At 36.6% G+C, this 19,900-nt stretch overlaps 1 protein-coding gene and 1 long non-coding RNA gene across 5 annotated transcripts in view; one reads left to right on the top strand and one right to left on the bottom strand.

Annotated features, from left to right (window-relative positions):
- COL21A1 (collagen type XXI alpha 1 chain) overlaps nt 1-19,900 on the bottom strand; it is a 95,856-nt gene that overhangs the window by 12,752 nt on the left and 63,204 nt on the right. For all 4 annotated transcript variants that reach the window (XM_069011409.1, XM_069011410.1, XM_069011411.1 and 1 more), the window contains 5 exons: nt 11,325-11,369; nt 10,939-10,992; nt 5,942-5,995; nt 4,556-4,609; nt 3,971-4,042 (listed from right to left, as the gene is read on the bottom strand). In XM_069011409.1, coding sequence (XP_068867510.1) covers nt 3,971-4,042; nt 4,556-4,609; nt 5,942-5,995; nt 10,939-10,992; nt 11,325-11,369 — 279 coding nt within the window. The remainder of the gene's footprint in view (nt 1-3,970; nt 4,043-4,555; nt 4,610-5,941; nt 5,996-10,938; nt 10,993-11,324; nt 11,370-19,900) is intronic.
- Nucleotides 1,452-11,102, top strand: LOC138108566 (uncharacterized). Its single transcript, XR_011150013.1, has 3 exons — nt 1,452-1,619; nt 9,866-9,944; nt 10,240-11,102. It is a non-coding gene; the product is annotated as an uncharacterized lncRNA (long non-coding RNA).

Here is a 19,900-nt window from a genome sequence, read left to right as displayed (position 1 = left end):
CTGAAAGAAATACTGAAAGAAAACAAATCACTTTATCCCCATGTCAAAAACACTGAAGAAGTCCAAAAAGTGATACTAAGAAAGGAATTTGTCATCAAAAGAACTATCAAAACTTAAAGTAGATACTCACATACCAAGTAAAAAATTTAAAAATACAATATAGTGAGGTGGCAAACCCAGCAGGAAGCAGGATTTTATCTACTCAGTGCATGGGAGAGGAGAGGATGTGGGCAGGAAGGGAGGCAATGTTTCTCATGGGTTAAATTTCAGCTGAATGTACTACCGCATGCAGAAGTTATACAAAACAAACTAAAGAAAAAGCATTTTTTTTCATCACAAACCCCTCTATATATAAATTAAATCAAAACATTTAAGGACTAAGCTCCATTTCCACCCACTTGTTTTGACTCAAAATGTTTGAAGTAAATAATAGTGGGGGGGGGTTGGCAATCAGATGGTGTAAACAGTGCTTGAAAGTCAGGTATGTAGTTTTATTAACTTGTCTGAACATCGTCTCTTCACTGACACTGGAGAAAAACAGGCAGTGCATGAAAACTATTCATTCCACTTAACAACAAAGATATAAAATATGTATTTTGAAAAGTGCCTATCTCTCTTCATTAATTGAAAAGGAAACTTAAAGTTATGGGGGATAGCTCTTACTCTAACATCTTAAATTTAAATGCACATAAATCAAAATGCTGCACCATAAATATAGCAGCTCATGAAACAAAAGACATCTCTAGAGGGTGTGCAAAACTGCATTTAATAAAGAAAATAATTAGAATGGAGATTTTTGGGTCTGTTTTGTCAGCTTTCTTCTAAGAGCCAAAACTTTGTGTGTTTGGCTGGGGTTTTTGGAAAGGAAAAAATAAATCAATGTTTAGTTAAATGCTAAACAGTAGTGAAGAAGAGATTTTTGACATGGCAAATATTTTCCTGATTGAAAATCCCAGAACATAAGAAGATATTTATGCCAGCTGCATTTGGTTTTATTGTACTTGAATGTAAAATATTTGGTTGGTTTCAAGTTTTAAAATCATCTATAGCTTAAAGGCTTCACTTTTACTGTCAGATGCCCAAACTGCACTTTTCTTCCTGAATAATTCAAGTTTGTCATACTTACAACTTTTAACTCCAGCTAACTTGCATCTTCATATAAAATGAATGACCTTTTCAAAGGCTTCTTCAGTTTAAAATTTAGACAAGTTTCATACATTTAACAAAATCATCTTTCATAAAAGAATACTGCCTATTGTAAAGTATTTAAACCATGATAGTGTGCCCCAGCCAAACAATTTTTAGGTATTTTTACCAGAGCCCTCAGAGTGGGACCAGGCTGGAATTACCCTCACTGGTTTCACCTGGCCTTTCCACTTTCAGCTGCAGCACATCAGCCCCAAGAGGGTTTTTAAGCTCCAGTCTGAAGGCTTAAGGGGAGAAGTGTGAGAGGCTTATATCTGTTCCTTGTCCTTTGCTGGCTTGTTGTTTGGATTTCCTGAACTAACTTGACTGCTGATCACTGGATGGGTTTTGTTGCTGCTATCATCTCGATGCTGCTTGCCTGGATCAGGAGCCCCACCTGTTAGAGCCTTCAGGAATTCATGGAGGACTGAAAGGTAAACTGTGCTAAGTTGGAAAAGAATTGGGGAAGAAGAAGCTGAAAAACTAAATACCAAGACAGTAATGAATAGATAAAAAAAGGACTGTGCCACACTAGATTAAAACCAATCATATTATCAGAAAGGTGCATGTGGAGCTCATGGACAAAATAGAGAAACCAATCAAGCAATGTGAAATCTCATGCACGGCAGTTGCAAAATGGATACGTACTGTATTATGTAAAAGTTGTAAAATGTGTAAGTAGAACAGTATGCAAAAGTAGGTAAAATGTATGAATAAGTAAAGTGCATAAGTACTGTGTTATGTAGACATTGTAAAAAGTATAAGTAAGAAAATGTATAAGTAGTCTAAGATAAGCAAGTGAAGTGTATAAGTCGGTAGAATGTGTAAGTAAGGTATTATGTCAAAGTTGTGAGATGTGTGAACACGGGTATTTTAAACAATAAGATACTTCTGCATAATCATATTGATTCATGGATCAGAAGGTATGAGTTGCTGCAATTGTCTTGTAACATGTGCCTTACATAACCCTTAGATAGTGAACTGAATACACAGTGATAATGAAACTAATTAAACTGTTATTATGACACTGACTCCATGCTCTAATCAATGTAAGGCGTGTCTACTGACACGTGAAGTACTCTAGTATATGTAAGACATCTATATGAGGCTAGCATATCTGATACTGGACATACAGGAAATATGTGCCTTCTGGAGCAGAAGATGAACTGTACTGGAATACTTCTGCATGGGATTTTCATAAAACTTTAATTATAACACTGCACTTCTACCTTACTGTCTCTTTACCCTTCAGCCTTTCTCTTATTATGAAAGTGAAATGCCTTATTTAATTCTATTTCAGTAATGTCGTATTGGGTCTGGCTGAGAAGAGTTCATTTTCTCCACAGCAGCCCTCATAGTGCTGTGCTTTGCAGTGGTGGCTACAAAGGTGTTGATAACACACCAGTGTTTTGGGTGCTCTCCACAATGTCAGGGCTGTCTCTCCCAATTCCCTCCTTCACTGGTAAGCTATGGCCAGGCAAGATCTTGGGTGGAGACACAAATTCAGGCTAGGTGGAGAAGGAATTGAGAGCAGCCCTGCAGAGAAGGACCTGTGGGCGTTGATGGATGAGAAATTTAACATGACCTGGCAATGTGCACTTTGAGCCCAGAAAGCCACCTGCATCCTGGGCTGCATCAAAAGCAGTGTGGCCAGCAGGGCAAGGAATTTGATTCTCCCCCTCCACTCCACTCTCATGAGACTCCACCTGTGTCCAGCTCCAGGGCCCTAAACATAAGATGGACATAGATCTGCTGGATCAAGCCCAGCAGTGGGCCATGAAGATGATTAGACAGCTGGAGCATCTCTCTCATGAAGAGAGACTGAGAGAGCTGGGGTTGTTCAGCCCAGAGAAGAGAAGGCTCTGGTGAGACCTTAGAGCAGCCCCCCAGTACCTAAAGGGGGCTCAGAAGAAAGCTGGAGAGCTACTTCACACAAGGGTCTCTAATGACAGGACAAGAGGGAATGGCTTCAAACTGAATCTAGGTTTAGATTAGTTATTAGGAAGAAATTCCTTATTTTGAGGGTGGTGAGGCACTGACACGTGTTGCTCAGAGACATTGTGGATACTTCCTGCCTGTAAGTGTTCACAGCCAGGTTGAATAGGGCTTTGAGCCACCCTGTCTAGTGGAAGGAGGTGTCCCTGCCCACAACATGGAGGTTGGAACTAGAGGATCTTTAAAGTCCTTTCCACACAACTATTCTATGGTTCTACGATACAGCCAGGACAGATGACTTAAACTGAAAGGGAAATTCCATACCCTAAGATGTCTGCTCAGCAATAAAAGCTAAAGGAAAGAGGAGAGGGAGGAATTTTCATTATTGCAGCATTTGTCTTCCAAACCTGTATGTGGACTGAAGCCGTGCTTCCGGGAAATTGGCTGGACAACACATGCTGACAGGAAGTAGAGAATAATTTTTTTTTACTTTGCTTCCACACGTGGCCTTTCCTTTTCCTTTATTAAACTGCCTTTATCTTGACCCATGAGCTTTTTCCCACCTTATTTTCTCAGCTTTCCCTGTTCTGCTGAAGGGGAGAGTGATAGAGCAGCTTGGTGGGCACACGGTATTCATCCAAGTTCAACCCACCACAAATGCTTTCATGTCAAGGGCTTTATCCTTTAGAAGAAAATTTTCAGGATGGACATATTATCGCTTTAAATGTGTCCAACTGTCATCTAATAATAATGATGTATTTAGAGAGGTTTTTGTTTAATAATGATCACTTATAAGAAAAGCACTTCCAAAAAAAGATGCAATTAATGTAAAAATGGAAAAAATACTTACCTTTAATCCCTGTGTACCAGGAATGCCTGGGTAGCCTGGTTCACCTGGAGCCCCTGGTACTCCTGGTTCTCCCTGAGAAATACAATAGCTCTGATTCAGTGATGTGCTGTGTGCACAAACACATACTGCATGTTTCTCAAGGCAACATGATATGCTTTGGCTATGATATTTTGAAATCTTGTAACTGAAGATGATTGAAATGTCTGGAGGATTTTTGAAGGGATGGTGAACATAGACGAGACACAAAAGGGATTCTAATTCTTAACCTCAGTTTTCCAGTATCTATTTTTACTGTCTTTTAATACAGTTGATGTTTCAAAATTAGACAAAAAATAGTATCTCAAGTAATGGCAGTATTTGCAGGTTTGAACTTAATGAACATCTGACTTACAGTGCCTAAAATCTAGTATAAATTAGTAAGAATAAGTCATCAAATGAATTCTGATGCAATGTGGTGTTAACTACTGTTTTACTGTGAAACAAACTGCCTTATATCTAACCAGAGGAAATAATGGAAAATTAGTAAATCATGGAAAAGTAAATAAATCCCTTTTTTAACTAAAATACTTCCAGAATCATATTTACCTTGGCTCCTGATGATCCTGGTTTCCCCTGTATTCCTGGTTCGCCTTTATCACCCTATATAATAATGCAGGAGTGTGGCTGATGCATCATTATGTTTTGTCTCATGATTAGCAAACATAAACAGACACTGTTGAGAAACAGACTCTTAAAAACAGGCACAGCTAGTGACTGAAAGGCTAAAGTTCTTCTCCATTACAGGTAGCCTGAAGGTTTAATTTTTTCTCAGGAAATGTGAGATACTGATGACAAAACATGATCTGCCAGCTTCTGCTCACCTGTCCAGTCTCCACCTGCCCCATTTGCCTCACACAGTCACACCAAGTTTGTGTACTGGCTTCACATTTCCATCATCTTATTCAATAAAACTCTGAGAATCCTAGGATTTGTCCAAGTCAAAATATTTATTTATGTTTTGGCTTTTATTTCAGCCTATGGAATTAGACATATAATCAGTATGAGGATTTTCATTAAATCGAAGAATTATTGACTACTTCATGATAGACTTCTGTAAGAATGAGCTTTTTAAGAACAATTCTTTTAAGGATCAGCTTATTCTCTAAGTGAGATAAATATACAAAACAAAAGCCTTTTTCACAGACAAAAATAAAGCTAATTAATTTTTAGCCATATCATAGGTATTCAATCTTCTTGACCATAGAAAACACTGACACTTAAAGAAATGCTACTGTCAGTATACAACTTTAAATAAATGCATATGAACTTTTGGATGTAAAATAATGTCTGAGGGGAAATGGATTGAAATGGAAATACGAAGTTTGGGAAATGGATTCTATATTCCTAAATATTCTCTAGGACATACAATTCAATACTTACTTACAATTTAATCCAAAACTCATTTTGGATTAAATTAAAAGGTTAAACTAACCAATCAGAATTTACAGCATTTATTTAAGCTATTGAGAACATTGGTAAAATTAGTTCTTACTGTAGCTGCAGTGAATCAATAAAGTTACATCTGAAATAAGTTTGGCTCCTCGGGTGGAAGAAACAGCACATAACATTACTGAACACAATTAAAATATAAATAAATGTAACATGGGAAAGGAGTTCAGATGTATACTGAGAATTATCTGGTTTCCAGCATTGCAAAACATTTTCCAGGACTGTAAAGCTGAAACAAAGTCTCATGATCACTTCTGCAATTGTTAAAAACCTCACAGGATGACAGGCACCATTTACTAAGTTATATTAACCTCTCTTAAGACTGAACTATCATAGAAGGTAACACAGGGAAAATCATACAGCTGCTCACCAATATCCAATACACCAAAAAATGAGATGCAGAATCCTGGCATTGTCCAGATCAAATCTGCATACAAAGCAGTCATTTATCAAAGTCACAAGTAAATTGACTCAAACACTTACCTTGGGCCCAGGAGCTCCAGGTAGACCAAGTGAGCCTTCTGGTCCCATCAAACCCTATTTATTTATGAAAAAGGCAGAGACATTTCTGTACTAAAATAGAGGAATAATGACCTCAGTAGAATTAGTAGCATCATTATTCTATTTCTTTAGTGAAATAAACAGAAAATACAATGTCTTTCATCTTATTACTATACAGGCTATAGCTTTGATATACTACAGTGGATTATTTAGATCTTCTATGGTCTAATGAAGGGCTACTGTGCAATGGGAAAAAAAACATACAGGAGAAAAGAACAGTGCTGTCATGGCATACTCCTGAGAGGAAAAAATTCTGCAACTCAAGACCCTGTCTGTAATCCATCCTTAGTTATAACTGAAAGTGACACAAAAGTTTCTTGGTTTTGTTTAAGGTTTCCAAAACCAGTAAAGTATTTGAGCCATTTCATTATTCTCTTTTCCCTTTCTGACTGTGTGCTCCTCAAAGGTTGCCATGACTTGACTCCTTATGCAAATTTTAAGAGATTTATCAGGAGCAGTTAACTTTAGGGGCCACACCTTTGCATCTTCTGTAAAACCTTCAAAGTTATACTGTTCATTCTAGAACCCAATAGCTTCTGCCATTTCAGATCATGATGCTTCAGCACATGTACAAAGCCAAAACAACCCCTTGAACTCCTTGAATGGAATCATATTCATAAAGGCATGTTTAGCTGTATGTTCCCTACATAAAATAAGAGCTAAAGAGTATTAAATCATCAAAGGGTGATTTCCTTAATTTCCATTTAAAGCTAGTCTCAAGTATACATTAGAAAAGAAATCTTTCTTTGAAATCATACTTTCCAGGAAGGAATTCCCATTAATCCTATTTTCCACATCTGTTGTTAACATTTGTCTTTTTCACCACTTCATCTCACTTCACTTTTACTCTAGAACTGCACACAACAATAAAAACAATATATTATTATTGTTTCACTTGGACTTACATAAACACTGTGAAATACAATCTGCTATGAGAGTGTGCTTAAGACATAGGGTAAAATAAAAGCATTATGATACAAAAAGTCAAACAATTAAATAAGGCCTGGAAATCTAACTTGTCAGAGATTAAATGTTATCAGTTGTTCCAACTGATAATATTTTCAAAATTCTCTGTTATTGTTACTTGATCTTTGCTTTCATATAAATAGAAACAATCACCTTCAATTTAGTACTACATGTTAGGAACGGTTCACTTCCATGACATTATCTCAGACTTCTCTCAAAAGTTACATGTAATCAAAAACAGATATAATTTTTTACACAGATTACAACTCAGCTTTGCAAAAATATATTAAACTTCATTTTCTAAAACTAAAAGGGTGTCTTGGTTTCTGCAATAGAAGAAAAAATTCAGAATATCTAAAACAAGATGTAATTCTCTGTAGCCATGGTTTTCAGAATTTTGACAGTTTTCTGGTATTTAATGTGTGCTTTACCATTATCCAAAGATTAATATGTATTAACCACAGATTAATTCAGGTTTTTTTCTCACTTTATGATATGAAAATACTGGTCGCCGAAACTTTCCATCAATAAATATAGCAAACCTATTCTTTAGGCCACAGACACAGGCCTGTAAATACAAATAAACTGTATCAAACACAAGACTAGAAATTTTATTGAATAATTTCCAACACTTTCCTGAACTTTAAAGAGTAGATATGCTTTTTCTTCCTTCCACAGAAAATCAGTCTTCTTATCAAAGATGATGCAGTTAATCTAGTATAATATAATATTTGGTAAACAAAGGTTTACCTTAACCCATTTCTTCCATAATTTTGGAATAGAATTACCAATTCCTCCCCTGGCTTGAAGTTTCTGAGGACTGTTTACACTCATAACCTAAGAGACTGTGTATTCCCATTAAACATTTGCTTATGGACTGTGTTAAGCAGCAGCTTTGATACAAGAAGACTAGGAAAATAATAATTTGGTTTTGGAGCCTAATCTTGATTATATTAATGCTGTTTAACTCACTTGCACATTATGCCTGCTTCTTCCCTTTTCCTCTTTTTATTTATATAGCAAAGTAAGGTTTTATTAATTTTCATTTTGCTGTAAGGTTTAATTCAATTTAGCTGCTTGAAATCAAATCTGATGTTATCTATTGACCTCCTCACTTCTGAAATACAGCTCTCTTCATTTTGTGATCTTTTTTGCATGATCCTTGAAGACTACCTTCCTTTTCCAAAAAACCTTGTGCGATGACTATTTTTTCTTCTCCTCAGATTTCTCTTCTTTTCTCCTGGCTAGCACATTAATCAATAGAGAAAAGTGAGCACGAGTTTGGGGAGGTATTGCAGGAAGGGACAAGAAATGTGACTGAGGGATTTCTGGCTCCTTTCACATTGCCACCTCAGTGTAGCCCTGTGTTTCAAATCACATAACACACTGAGAGCCTACACTCTGCCACCTCACTAGATCATTTCCAGTGAAACCCACATCAGTCCTTGGATTACAGAAGTGGCATATGCTCATCAAAAATATCCCTCATTCATTTTATCTTATACAAAGTAGAAATACTATATGTACAAAATAGCTGCCTTTTTTTTTTTTCAATTAAATCAGCTATGTGTACACATCCACATTTACCTGAAAACACATACCAGACAAGGCAAATCAGAAAATACATTTAGTATAATTAAAGATCAAGTATACATCTGCGGGAAAAGGAGAAATAAAACCTATTTTTCCTGGTTCCCTTTCTTGCACTTTCATTACTATGCCATATTTAACTTATTTGTTTAAAAAATTACACCAACACAACTAAGTGAAATCAGCACACTGCAAGAACGAAGCGTTCAGATACAATATAGGAAAAGCTTGAGAACATAATCTGAAAACTATATAAAATTAGAAGAGAATGTCCTGAACAAAAATGTAGAACAATTCAAGGACATAAAACGTAGCATTACTCTCCTATTTTCCGGAGCTGACATTATATGGCAGGTAAATTAATAAATTGCTGGTGTTGGCAATGCAATAGGGATAGTCATTACCAAAGAAGAACTTGTTACTGAAAAATTTTCCCAAGCTATTAATAGACCATCCACAAGCTTTCCATCTGTTTTTTCTGGAACAAACATATTCAGTGTGACTAATACAAGGAAAATCCCACTATCTTTTCTGGTTTAAATTCCCTAATGGCATATAACATATTCAAATATTCCATGCATCAATCTCCTATTTAATTTATCAGGTGACAAAAAAATACATTAAATGAGTTGACAGGAAAGAGGAATAAATTATTTTCAAGTGTATCACGAACCAGATGTTATTTATCTAAATAAAATTTAAAGAAAACATGGTAGGTGAGTTAAATAAATATACACACTTTGGAATCCCGCAAGGCCTTATTATAGTTGATGATATAGCCTTCCCTCTGGCATTTTGTTCAACTTTGGTCAGAAAGAAATGGAGAAAAAAATTCCAGCAACAGGCAATAAAAATAGTTAGGAGGCACAGGTGAGAGAGCAACTGTTCACATGTTAACTAAGCGTATGGACACTTGAACTTTCAGTTCAGGCACTGTTTCATGCAAATTTGATCTGGACAACTGCAATACCTGGTTGTCAAGGAAATCTATTTTTCCCAGACATCTTTAGGTGGCTGCAAAAGTCCTCTAAATTCATGAAAAGAAAATTAACCAATGTACTCTCTTTATACAATAAAAGCTTTCTGATAGCTGTAATGTAGTGATTGTGCCTGCGGCAGTCAGGAAAGGAAGAGCTGCTGTGTGGACAGGGGGTAAGTCTATAAGGTAGGAAATCCTGAATATTCTGGATGACAGAGTAGCCCAGAATTTTTAAAATCTGAAACTAATTTCAATTTTTGTCTCCAGCAAAAACTCTTTCAGTTAAAATTGATCATATATATTTTATTAAGGAACTGGAAGAACAAGAAGGAGAAGGAGGACAGGGAGAGGAGCCATACCATGAGGAACACTCCAGCACCAATATCTAAGGTTAGTAGTTACTTTCATACTCAGATGGCTAATCTGGCATGCAGTGACATGCAGTTATGCAAGACTGCACATACCAAGATGGTCAAATACACATGCTGCTAACCTTCAGCCAAACAAGGATTCTCTTCAGAATAGGGAATACTGCAGTGGGATGTAAACCCAACTAATTTTGGTATCAGGTCTGCCCTTAAGCAGTCCAGAAGATGGGTAACCTTAGCTAGGATGTTAAAGAGATTCATCAAGAAAGAGGATTAAAAGATCCACACTGAGAGCCTTGGCATCTTCTTCCTTCAAGGGTCCTGTCATCCAACCAAATGAGGCACAAGCCACCACAGCAACCCTGCCGTCACTGAAAGTGGGAAAGAATGGTCCCTGAAAAGATCATTGCTGTCATGCAAGGAAAAGTAGGTACTAAGATGGTCTTAACAGTGTGACAGTACTGATGACAGAGAAATTAGTATCAAGGCCCATTTAGAGAACCACTGAGTATTCTGCATTTGTCCTTGAAGATATAAATATATACTACTTCTATTTTAACATTACAAAGTGGTATCAGAAACCACTTTGTCTATCAAAATGGATGAAATCCAGCATGACTACTGGATGTCAAGGGGAAGCTCACTGATGAAGATTTTCATAGGGAAAGACCTCAAGAAAAGATGGGAGAGCTAAGTCGTGAGACAGACAAGTTATTAAACTGAACAATACAATCTCTTAACAACCTGAAAAATCCAAGAACCTAGAAAAATGTACTCTCACCTCTTGTCAAGATATTCAGAGGCTTAAAGTAATGGCAAGGGTAACAGCTTTCAGTCAGAATTTCCACAGTGCAAATATGTCACTGAGCTAAAAACTTACATTTGTCATAGCCTTGTCTTTCCAACCTGAAAATGGTAGTTTGCTCCTGTATTTGCCATTGCATGTTGGTTTATGACAAGCAGAGAAGGACAACACCACAATTATTTGTTCATAATAACAAAATTTTTCAGCTTACAGTATCTCCTGGTGACCCTTTTGCTCCTGGTTGACCTGGTGGTCCAATTTCACCCTGTATTTTTAAAAGAGAAAAATTCTGTGACTAATGCACATATACTTAACTATTTTTTATTATATTCTTTAATTATGCAGATTTAGTTAGTTAAGATTGTTTCTTATGAAATTAGCATGGTTTCTTTTAAACTATTAATTCCTTCTGGAATAGTTGAAATAAAAACTAATGAGAGATTTTTAAACGTGCCATGAATTGTCTCCATTGTTTTGCAGCATTGATTAAATGTCATAAATCCCCACTATGAAAACTCTTCTCTAAGCCTGAACCCTTAGTTTGGAATGGGTATACACAGTACAGATTTTAACTATATTTTGAACAGCTAATAGTACCTTTTGTCCTTTTGCTCCTTGATTTCCAGGAATTCCAGGAATTCCCTGAGAAGGAAATAGAAAACCTTTTAAATATATGGAATAATTTCACCAGAAATTTTTCAGCATTTGCCTAAATGATTTGTGTTCAAAATATGGGCAAGGAAAAGAAAAAAACAAAACAAAAAAAAAAAAAAAAAAAAAACCAAAACCAAAACAAACAAAAAACTCACAAGCAACAACAAAAAAACAATATAAAAACCCAAGAATAACAAAATCCCTCAAAGCAGCAAAAACACGTAGGAGAAAGAGCTCCAGCTGGAAACATGCAAAGTTATCTAGGGATACAGTGAAACACTAATGTTGAGTTGTTCCCCACTGCTTTCGTTGCAGGAGTCCATGTCTGCTGCTGGGCAGGCTCACATGCTCTTGCTTGCCCCAAAACCCTGACTGACACAGGGAAAGAAACCAATTTACATTATCCATAAGATTTCCCACATAAGTTAAAGCAAAAGCTCTGGTCAACGGGACCATCAGTATGACAGATCATATTTTCTCATCTAAAATACAGTGACTTTAAAGAGACAGACACAGTTTTATTTGATGTATACTAGCTGCTACCTCCATAAATACTTGAAGATCTCTGCCATTTCCTCAACATCATTGCTCATTCAGCTCACATTTTTCTTCCAGTGATCATTTAACTGAACATGATTCAGATTAAAACAAAACTTCATATATGCTTAAAGCAGAAGTCTACATAGTCTGTTTTTTTCTCTCAGGTAAAAACTATTCAGATTTGTTGGACAAACAATGTTCTTACTTGTACCATGATTAATTTGCAGTAAGAATTTGGGTAACAGACTTTACATTTTAATCTAATATTGAAAATAATATGTTGCAGTGAAGACAAGAGGACTGTTCTAGACTACACTAAAACAAATGCATTCTATGGGAAAAAAATAACACGAATGTGACAACCATAACCCAATCATCTCCATATGGATTACACCTGTGCAAAAGATGTTCCATTGTTTTGCAGTTTACACCCACTTCTAGTAAATAAATACAAGCAGAAACAGTTCATTGGTCAGTGGCATATGAGTTAACAATTATATCCTGAGAATTTTACAGACCATCAAAATTCTTATGTATCTATCGTGAAAAGAAAAGATCAAATAATGTAATAAAAAGAACTTGAAAATAATGCCTCATACTGAGGCTTTCACTTACATTATGTTACATAACTCTTCTTTTGTGCAAAACCTTCTTAGATCTTTTGCACAAATAATGAGATGGGAAATAGGGCACATTTGTCACCACATTTAGGAACTTCCAGACCTATCTGTGAGTTCTCAATATAATTATTTAAGATAATTATTTAATATAATAATAATGTAGTTATTCATTTCTGTAGCTGTAAAATATAAAACCAAATTATGGGTGTCTGTACCCATAATATAAACCAGAATTTCATATATGCTGAAAAAGCATCCCACTAGGCAGCAACCTTGTTGTCCTGAATGTACCAAAGCTTTCCATAGTTACACTTCTGTGCAATTTGGAGGGCTCAGAGAAGACAGTGCCACACACTTATCCAACACAACAAATTATTTACCATGATATAAGCATGCCTAGAAGAAAAAACACAATGTCCTGCTGAGCTGGGTTGATCTTTCTTGGTTAAAATAAATTGCTGGTACAAGACATTTAATTTTATATCAGTGATGAAGAAAGACAAAACTCCAAGAGCAATTGTAAAACTAAGTCATATTTCTGGTTTTTATTCCCTTTCTGACTGATTCTGCACTACTGAGGTATGTGGAACTTAGGCCCTTAAGTCAGTGAGAGCTGGTCCAGACCTTAAAATTCTCTTACAGTTCACTGACATTCACTCAGCTAAGAATGCATCTATTGCTTATGCTGATGTAAGTGATTTCCAGAGTACATGGGGTGGAGATTTTCAGTTACTCTCCACATGTCAGCTGGTATAAAAGGAGAAGAATGAGTATTTCCCCACTAATTATTTTTCTGTGTAGCTTCCATGGTTCAATAATTACAAAAACTAATTTCTGTAGGATCAGCTCCAGATTAACTAAAATTTTAAAACTGATTTCTTCTCATTATCTGTCCCAAACTATTACTTCCATTTACATGGGTAATCTCTGGTTATGCCAATTAGAATTATTTGCACCTTCTCAGAAGACAAGGTTAAAAGGCCGTTTAGGTATTAAGAGTTTCTTACCTAACTTCTAAGTCAAAAGCCAACTCAAGCTGTGGAAATGTGTCTTGTTCCCAAACAGAGATTTCATACACAATACAAATCCCCAGAATCTGAGCATATATTTTTTTTTTAGCCCCATGAGTAATAAGACATTTTTAATAGGAAGTAATGTTTAATAAGATGCCATAACACTAACTAAGCTGTCGAAGAAACCTTCAATTATCAAAAAATGGATTCTTACTTTAAAGTATGAGGCAAAGCAATTATTTTTACACCATTTTTAAGACAAAGATTTTATTTTTTTGGAGAGTATATTGCAAATAAAATTATCACAAATGCCTGTGTTTAATCAAAACTTAATATGAAACACATTCATCATGCAATTTTTCTGCCACTAAGGGAAAAACAATGTTTGGAACTGCTACAAATGGGAAAACTGCCACCCACTGGGAGTAATAGAATCAATGCTGTGGAATAATTCATGATTCACTGGCCTATAGAAAAAAAAACTGCCTTTGGCGACGTCCTTTGCAAAGCTATCAAGCACACTTTGTTCATATATAACGTGAAAAGGAGTTGTAATTCTAAAGTTTCTTTTTCCTTGTCTTTCCCAAAAATGCATGTTAAATGGTTTGTATGTATCACGTAGGCAGCTATAATGCCAACAGAAAGTAGCATTATATTTCTAGCCAGAATAGCTAAAAACCAAACCATCTCCTGTGCTTTACTGATTTCTGTCCTTGTAAGAGTTGAAGCATTTCTATACTTCTGAATCAGTTAATTTGCTCCCCTTTTTCTTCATGTAAGGTTTATTCAGTGTTTCTTCATATTGTCTCGGTTTTGGAGACAAAACTTCAGGAGGAAAGGGCATCCCCTTTTCCTCCAATAAGACAAGTGGGTCACAAGAAGTGAAAGTGGGAAAAAGAAACCAAACTGTTTATTGACACACAAAGAAAATAGGGTAGAACAGGATAAAAAAAACCCTCAAAATATAACAAATTCCCGGACAGAGAACAGACACCCGGGCTCAGACCAGCGGGGGTGCCCCGTGGGCCCGCCAGGACCACCCCCACAGGCTCCCTGGACCAGCAAGGAGGGAAGGGAGGCAGTGAGGCAAGGGAAGGGAAAAAGAACACGAGAAAACCAACAGAACCTTTTCCCAGCCAGCCAGAACAAAAACGAAACCCAAAAAGGAGCGCAGTGCTCCCGGCGCACTCCCTCCAAAGCCCTGCGAGCCCCCGGAGCTGTGGGGCTGAGCCGTTCAGCTGCCCCGCACGCAGTCTCGTGGCCCCGCCCCCCGGGCCCGTCCTAAAGGCACAGCGTCCTTGGGCATTGAGCGGACGGCTAAGGAATGAAGCGGCTTCCTAACATCACCCCAGGACACATATTTAAAAATTAAGTTAATTGCAAGCACTGCCTCAGTTCATTCAGCATCATCAATCCAACTTTTTCAATTACCTTCATTCCAATGTCTTCCTCCTTTATTTGAAATTTTGCCTTAAATGGGAAGTCTTCCCTTACCCCATAAAAGCCTGTAATATTATTCATTATTTTAGCCATAATCAGAAAGTGCTATAATCACATGAAATTTAAAGCCAGCAGGATAGTCTAGCAAATCTAATCCCTTGGTTTAAAATCATGTTTAATCTAAAAATTCTTACCTCCCGTTCTATCACATAGTGCTGAGTTTGTGCCTAAATGCTAATGTCATTGTGTACCTACCTGTCTGGCAGCTAACCAACATTTTTTGAGACTGCGTAAGGACTACTCTCCTTACTCTTTATTCAGCCTCTGTTGCTTGTTTAATCATTTATCTTCCACTCTGTGTCACCTATGTGTACCTAGAAGCCTATCACGTTTCTAAAGTCTGGTTAGGCCTGGGAAGGCTATGCAGAGTAATGCCAGGACCTAAAGTGACGCTTGAATGCCATATAGATAATTGAAATAATCTCTAGTGTCACTGAAGGTGCTGTGGGATAGGAGATCTACCTTTTGAAAAAGATGTCACTCTGCTCTAGAAACTGTGTCGTGCGTGCCAGATGCTGCAGTTGTCCTCACACAAATCCAATGGCTCTTGGTGGCAACGCCCAGGCAGCCAAATCCCACACACCTCGATGTCTACTTCTGTCTCAGTATCATCGCAAAATGAAGCTCATCTTGGTATGCAACTAAAGCCCTGGATGCAGTCTTCCTCAGCTGCAGCCTGCACAGCTGGGACTTCAGAACACCCAAAAGCATTAATTTGTTTCTATTGTGATGATGAACCTCAATTATGATAGTTATAAAATTCTGTATAAATATTCTCTTTTATTCCAGTTTCAGCAGTTTAAATAAATCTTCCATTCCTTGATAATATCTGGCAGATAGAATGGATTCAACTGTAAGAGGAAAATGTTTTCACAATCCCTGGAAAAATTTTCTTGTAGCTTTCATTAATCATGAGGTGTCTTTGTTTTGGATTATATTAAACAGATGGATTTTCTTCCATGCAGCCTCACAAAAAATCCATTAAGGAAATTGCCTGGGGCCTTATATACACTTTAACTAGATGTAAGCATTTTTACTTAAGACACAAGCTACATTTCTCAAAATATTTCCCACTTTTTCTAGCTAGTACCAGGATTATTTGCGTCCCCCTTATGTTTAACTTTATGCTTGCAAACAGTAGAAGAAACCATGCAGAAGACCTTTTTCTAAAACAAAACAAAACAAAACCTATTTTAAGTCTTGAAATGAGTTTATATTAGCTTATTTCTATTCTTCATTTTCTGCTACTGTCTTTAATATTTCCCATTTCTTCTGTGCCTGTTAGGACAGGATGCCCTATTATGGAAAGTAGGAATTTCTAGGCTACAGGTAACATATCCATAATCATAAAATTTTATCTCTTCTCTGGAAGATGTGAAATTATAGAGTTATTTCCAAAGGCTCTTCTGTTATGAGCAAACTACTTTGCAGTCAATTCCCCAGGTAGATGTAAAGAACATTAGTATAACTCTCTTTATTATCTTATTTTCTTCTGATAAAAAGATGGCTTTTCTAGCATATGTGACTTCTCTGATTTATGTTTCAATCAAATGGTTCCTTCTACTCTGAAAAATCTGCAATTCTGATTCTGGGAAGACCCTAAAGGACATTACATGAATTACAGCAATAGAACAAGATACAAAAAAGATATCTATCTATCCACATGTTCCCATGATCCCTTTAAACACCTGAAAAATACAACTCTTTATGTATTAATGATCCTTACTTGAAAAAGCCTATTTGATGATACATGAGAGATTTACTGGAGGCATGCAAAAAAGTACAAGCCAAGACATCATTTGGATGAAAGTACAACAGTCAAAATACTTTTTAAAAGATTACAGCAAATCCTTGATAATCCTAATAGAATGAAAGACACAAACCAAATTTGGATAATGTATAAAACTGGGAAAGAAATTCAATGAAGCTGAATCTGCTACTACTGAGTAGTTGCAATTGATGAAAGAAAAAAAAAGGGCTACATACAAAGAAGCATTCCCACAGACCTAATGACTATGCACCAGACTAGCATAGCAGCTTTAAATTAGGTTCAGGAAAGGAAAAAGCATTACCAAGATCTTTGCAGTTATAAGACCACAGTTTTCAAACACTTCTTTGGCAAATCAGTTATTAGCAATAAAACACACATGTTTAATGTGGAACAGAGTGACCCTTATTGCACTGCCAACAACACAGACCTTGGAAACTATAATCTGAAAGCTGGAAATACTAACAGAAAATGAAAACTCTGTATATCTTGTCACAGGCTGAAATCGGTGTTACTCTTGTTTCTTGTAAAGAATCCTCAAAAGAGTATGAACGTCAGACTTGCCAAATCTTCATGGATCCAAAGGTGGGCAGACAAAATTGAACTCCCAGCCCTTCAGGTGACACCATGATGGCCTCCCTCTGCCTATCATGCTAGCACCAGCCTTAGAGACGGTGAAAACCAACATCCAGTCTGTCTAGAAATCTTACAGACTTCTAAACCCTGACAAACTGACCCATATTTGACACTTAAAGACACTGATACTCAAGCAGTTACATGCCTTCAAAATGCTTTAAAATTTCTCCACCACTTAAATTATGGAGAAAAACTTATGATGGGTCACAGCACTTGAGCACCTTGCACACATAAGACAGGGCAGGCTGAGGCCAGCATAGCCTCCCCGAAGGGCACCCAGTGCTGCTCTGCTCCTTACACCCAACACATGACCAAAGAGCTCTGTTCACACAGGTCACACTGATGCAGGACAGACTTTTCAGCCACATCCCTTTCCCATAGTAGGGAACCACTCAGTTAAATTAGCAGTAAGTTTAACAAATCATGGTTGGTTTTTTTTTTTTTTTTTTGGTGGGTTCTGTGAAATTGGTCACAGAATGCAGCAGGACTGTGTTCCAAAAGGGACTGTAAAATTCCTACAGAATTGGTCCATTGCTGGCTATTAAGCAGGATGGGCCAGCCTGCATTTTTGGCTAAGAAAGTCCCAAAAGCTCTGACAATCTGGCAGTAAATAACAGATGAAAAAAAAAATCATTTTCTACATACTCCTATCCATTCCCAGAGAAACAGTTCTGTGATAATTCCTTTAGTCTTCATCTGTTTGGCAGTTGTTACCTGTTTAAGAAATAGCTAAGAAAAGCTGGAACAAAGACTGGCACCAAACCCTTCCAGAGCACAAAGAAAGAAAATAACACCTTGACTCATTCAGCAATCACTAAGACTAAATTTCATTACTAAAACTAACTACTAAAGCAAAAAAAATCAATTTGCACAGTAAGAGGAAAAGGTTTCTTCTTAAAATATTTCTTCTTAATATTAACCAAAATAATGGTTAAATCTTGCAAATGGATTTAAATTCACTCTGATTAAAGATCATGGTGTTTTGTTTTGTTTTGATTTGTTTTGTTATGGATGAGAAGCTAAGACTGTATTCTGACAAGACTTTCCATAGCTTCAACTCAGAGTAATTTTAGCATGTAAGGATTAAAGAACAAAACACTTACCATACAAATTTCCCCTAATTTTCTAGCACTATATTTACTTGAGGTTTTGAGACTTGAGTATCAGCTTCTCAATTTCATGTAAGGATTTTAGCATGTAAGGATTAAAGAACAAAACACTTACCATACAAATTTCCCCTAATTTTCTAGCACTATATTTACTTGAGGTTTTGAGACTTGAGTATCAGCTTCTCAATTTCATGTTTAAAGCTCTTGGTGGACAAGAATAATGCAATGCTATTGACCAAGACAGTCACTCAAGAAACACAACAAGTAACTAATTACTTTGACAGCCCAACTACCACTTGAACACAAAACTAACAAAGAAGCCCTGCTGTAAGTTGTTTGCTTCTTTTTCTCCTGAGTATTTTCTGTAGGGCTTCAATTAAAATAACTTTAATTAATCCAAATATCTAAACTATCTAAGAGAGCCAGAACAAAAATTACCAACCCATCAATAAATACTTGTCTACTATTTGAGACAAGTATTTAATGATGGGTTGAATGCAGATATAATTTTCACTGTAGAAAAAAATCATATCAAAGAAATAGACTAAATATATCTACTTGACTGTATGAGATGAAATGAAAGCCATTCTGGGTAATTCTCAGAATGCAGGCTGTAGATTTGATGCCAGATACAGCACTTAGAGTTCTGATGCAGTTACAGCTAGAGGGTTTTGTATCACTACCCTGACCACAGTTCTCAAGGAGGCTGTAACTCAGACCTTCTTAGGACTCAGGTACAACAAATTTTTTCTCTGGCTTCTCCCATGTTGAAGAAGGATGACTAGCTACAAAACTGGGTCCACTGTTACTACTCTGTTGAAGTTGGATCAGAGGAAGGAAAGTCAAACATCCTTTTGGTAAACTTCTTCCTACTTGTGGTTCAGTAACTTACCATAAACATGCTGCGAAGCATAGAATAGAACGGCAATATGCAAATGAAATCAACTGAAATAATAAATATGTATGTCTGCTACATTCTAACCAATTGTCTTCTTCATTCATACTCTACTCCCTGTTTGGTTTCTAAGTATAGTAATTAGCTGGGGGAAGTTTCTCTTTGGTCTTCAGAGTCAGTGGAAATCCCAGCAGATATTTACCTAAGTCATAAAATGTAAAGAAGAAAATTGTATAGCAAGAATAAGAGGAGATGTTGCCCTTTAAAGATTAAATCGGCACACGCGAAACAATGACTACCAGAAATATAAACATCAACTTTCCTGGCACTAACATGTCAGATGCCAGCCCAATATACAACATATACAAGTCCAAACATTCTCTTCAAGCCTTTCCTTCTTCAGAAAAGCCTTTCTTGGCTGAATGAAATTAGTGCACA

Source organism: Aphelocoma coerulescens, chromosome 3 (genome assembly GCF_041296385.1).
Source record: "Aphelocoma coerulescens isolate FSJ_1873_10779 chromosome 3, UR_Acoe_1.0, whole genome shotgun sequence".
Taxonomy (NCBI): domain Eukaryota; kingdom Metazoa; phylum Chordata; class Aves; order Passeriformes; family Corvidae; genus Aphelocoma; species Aphelocoma coerulescens.
The sequence above is the reverse complement of the archived record's forward strand: the minus strand, read 5'-3'. Positions and strand labels throughout refer to the sequence as shown.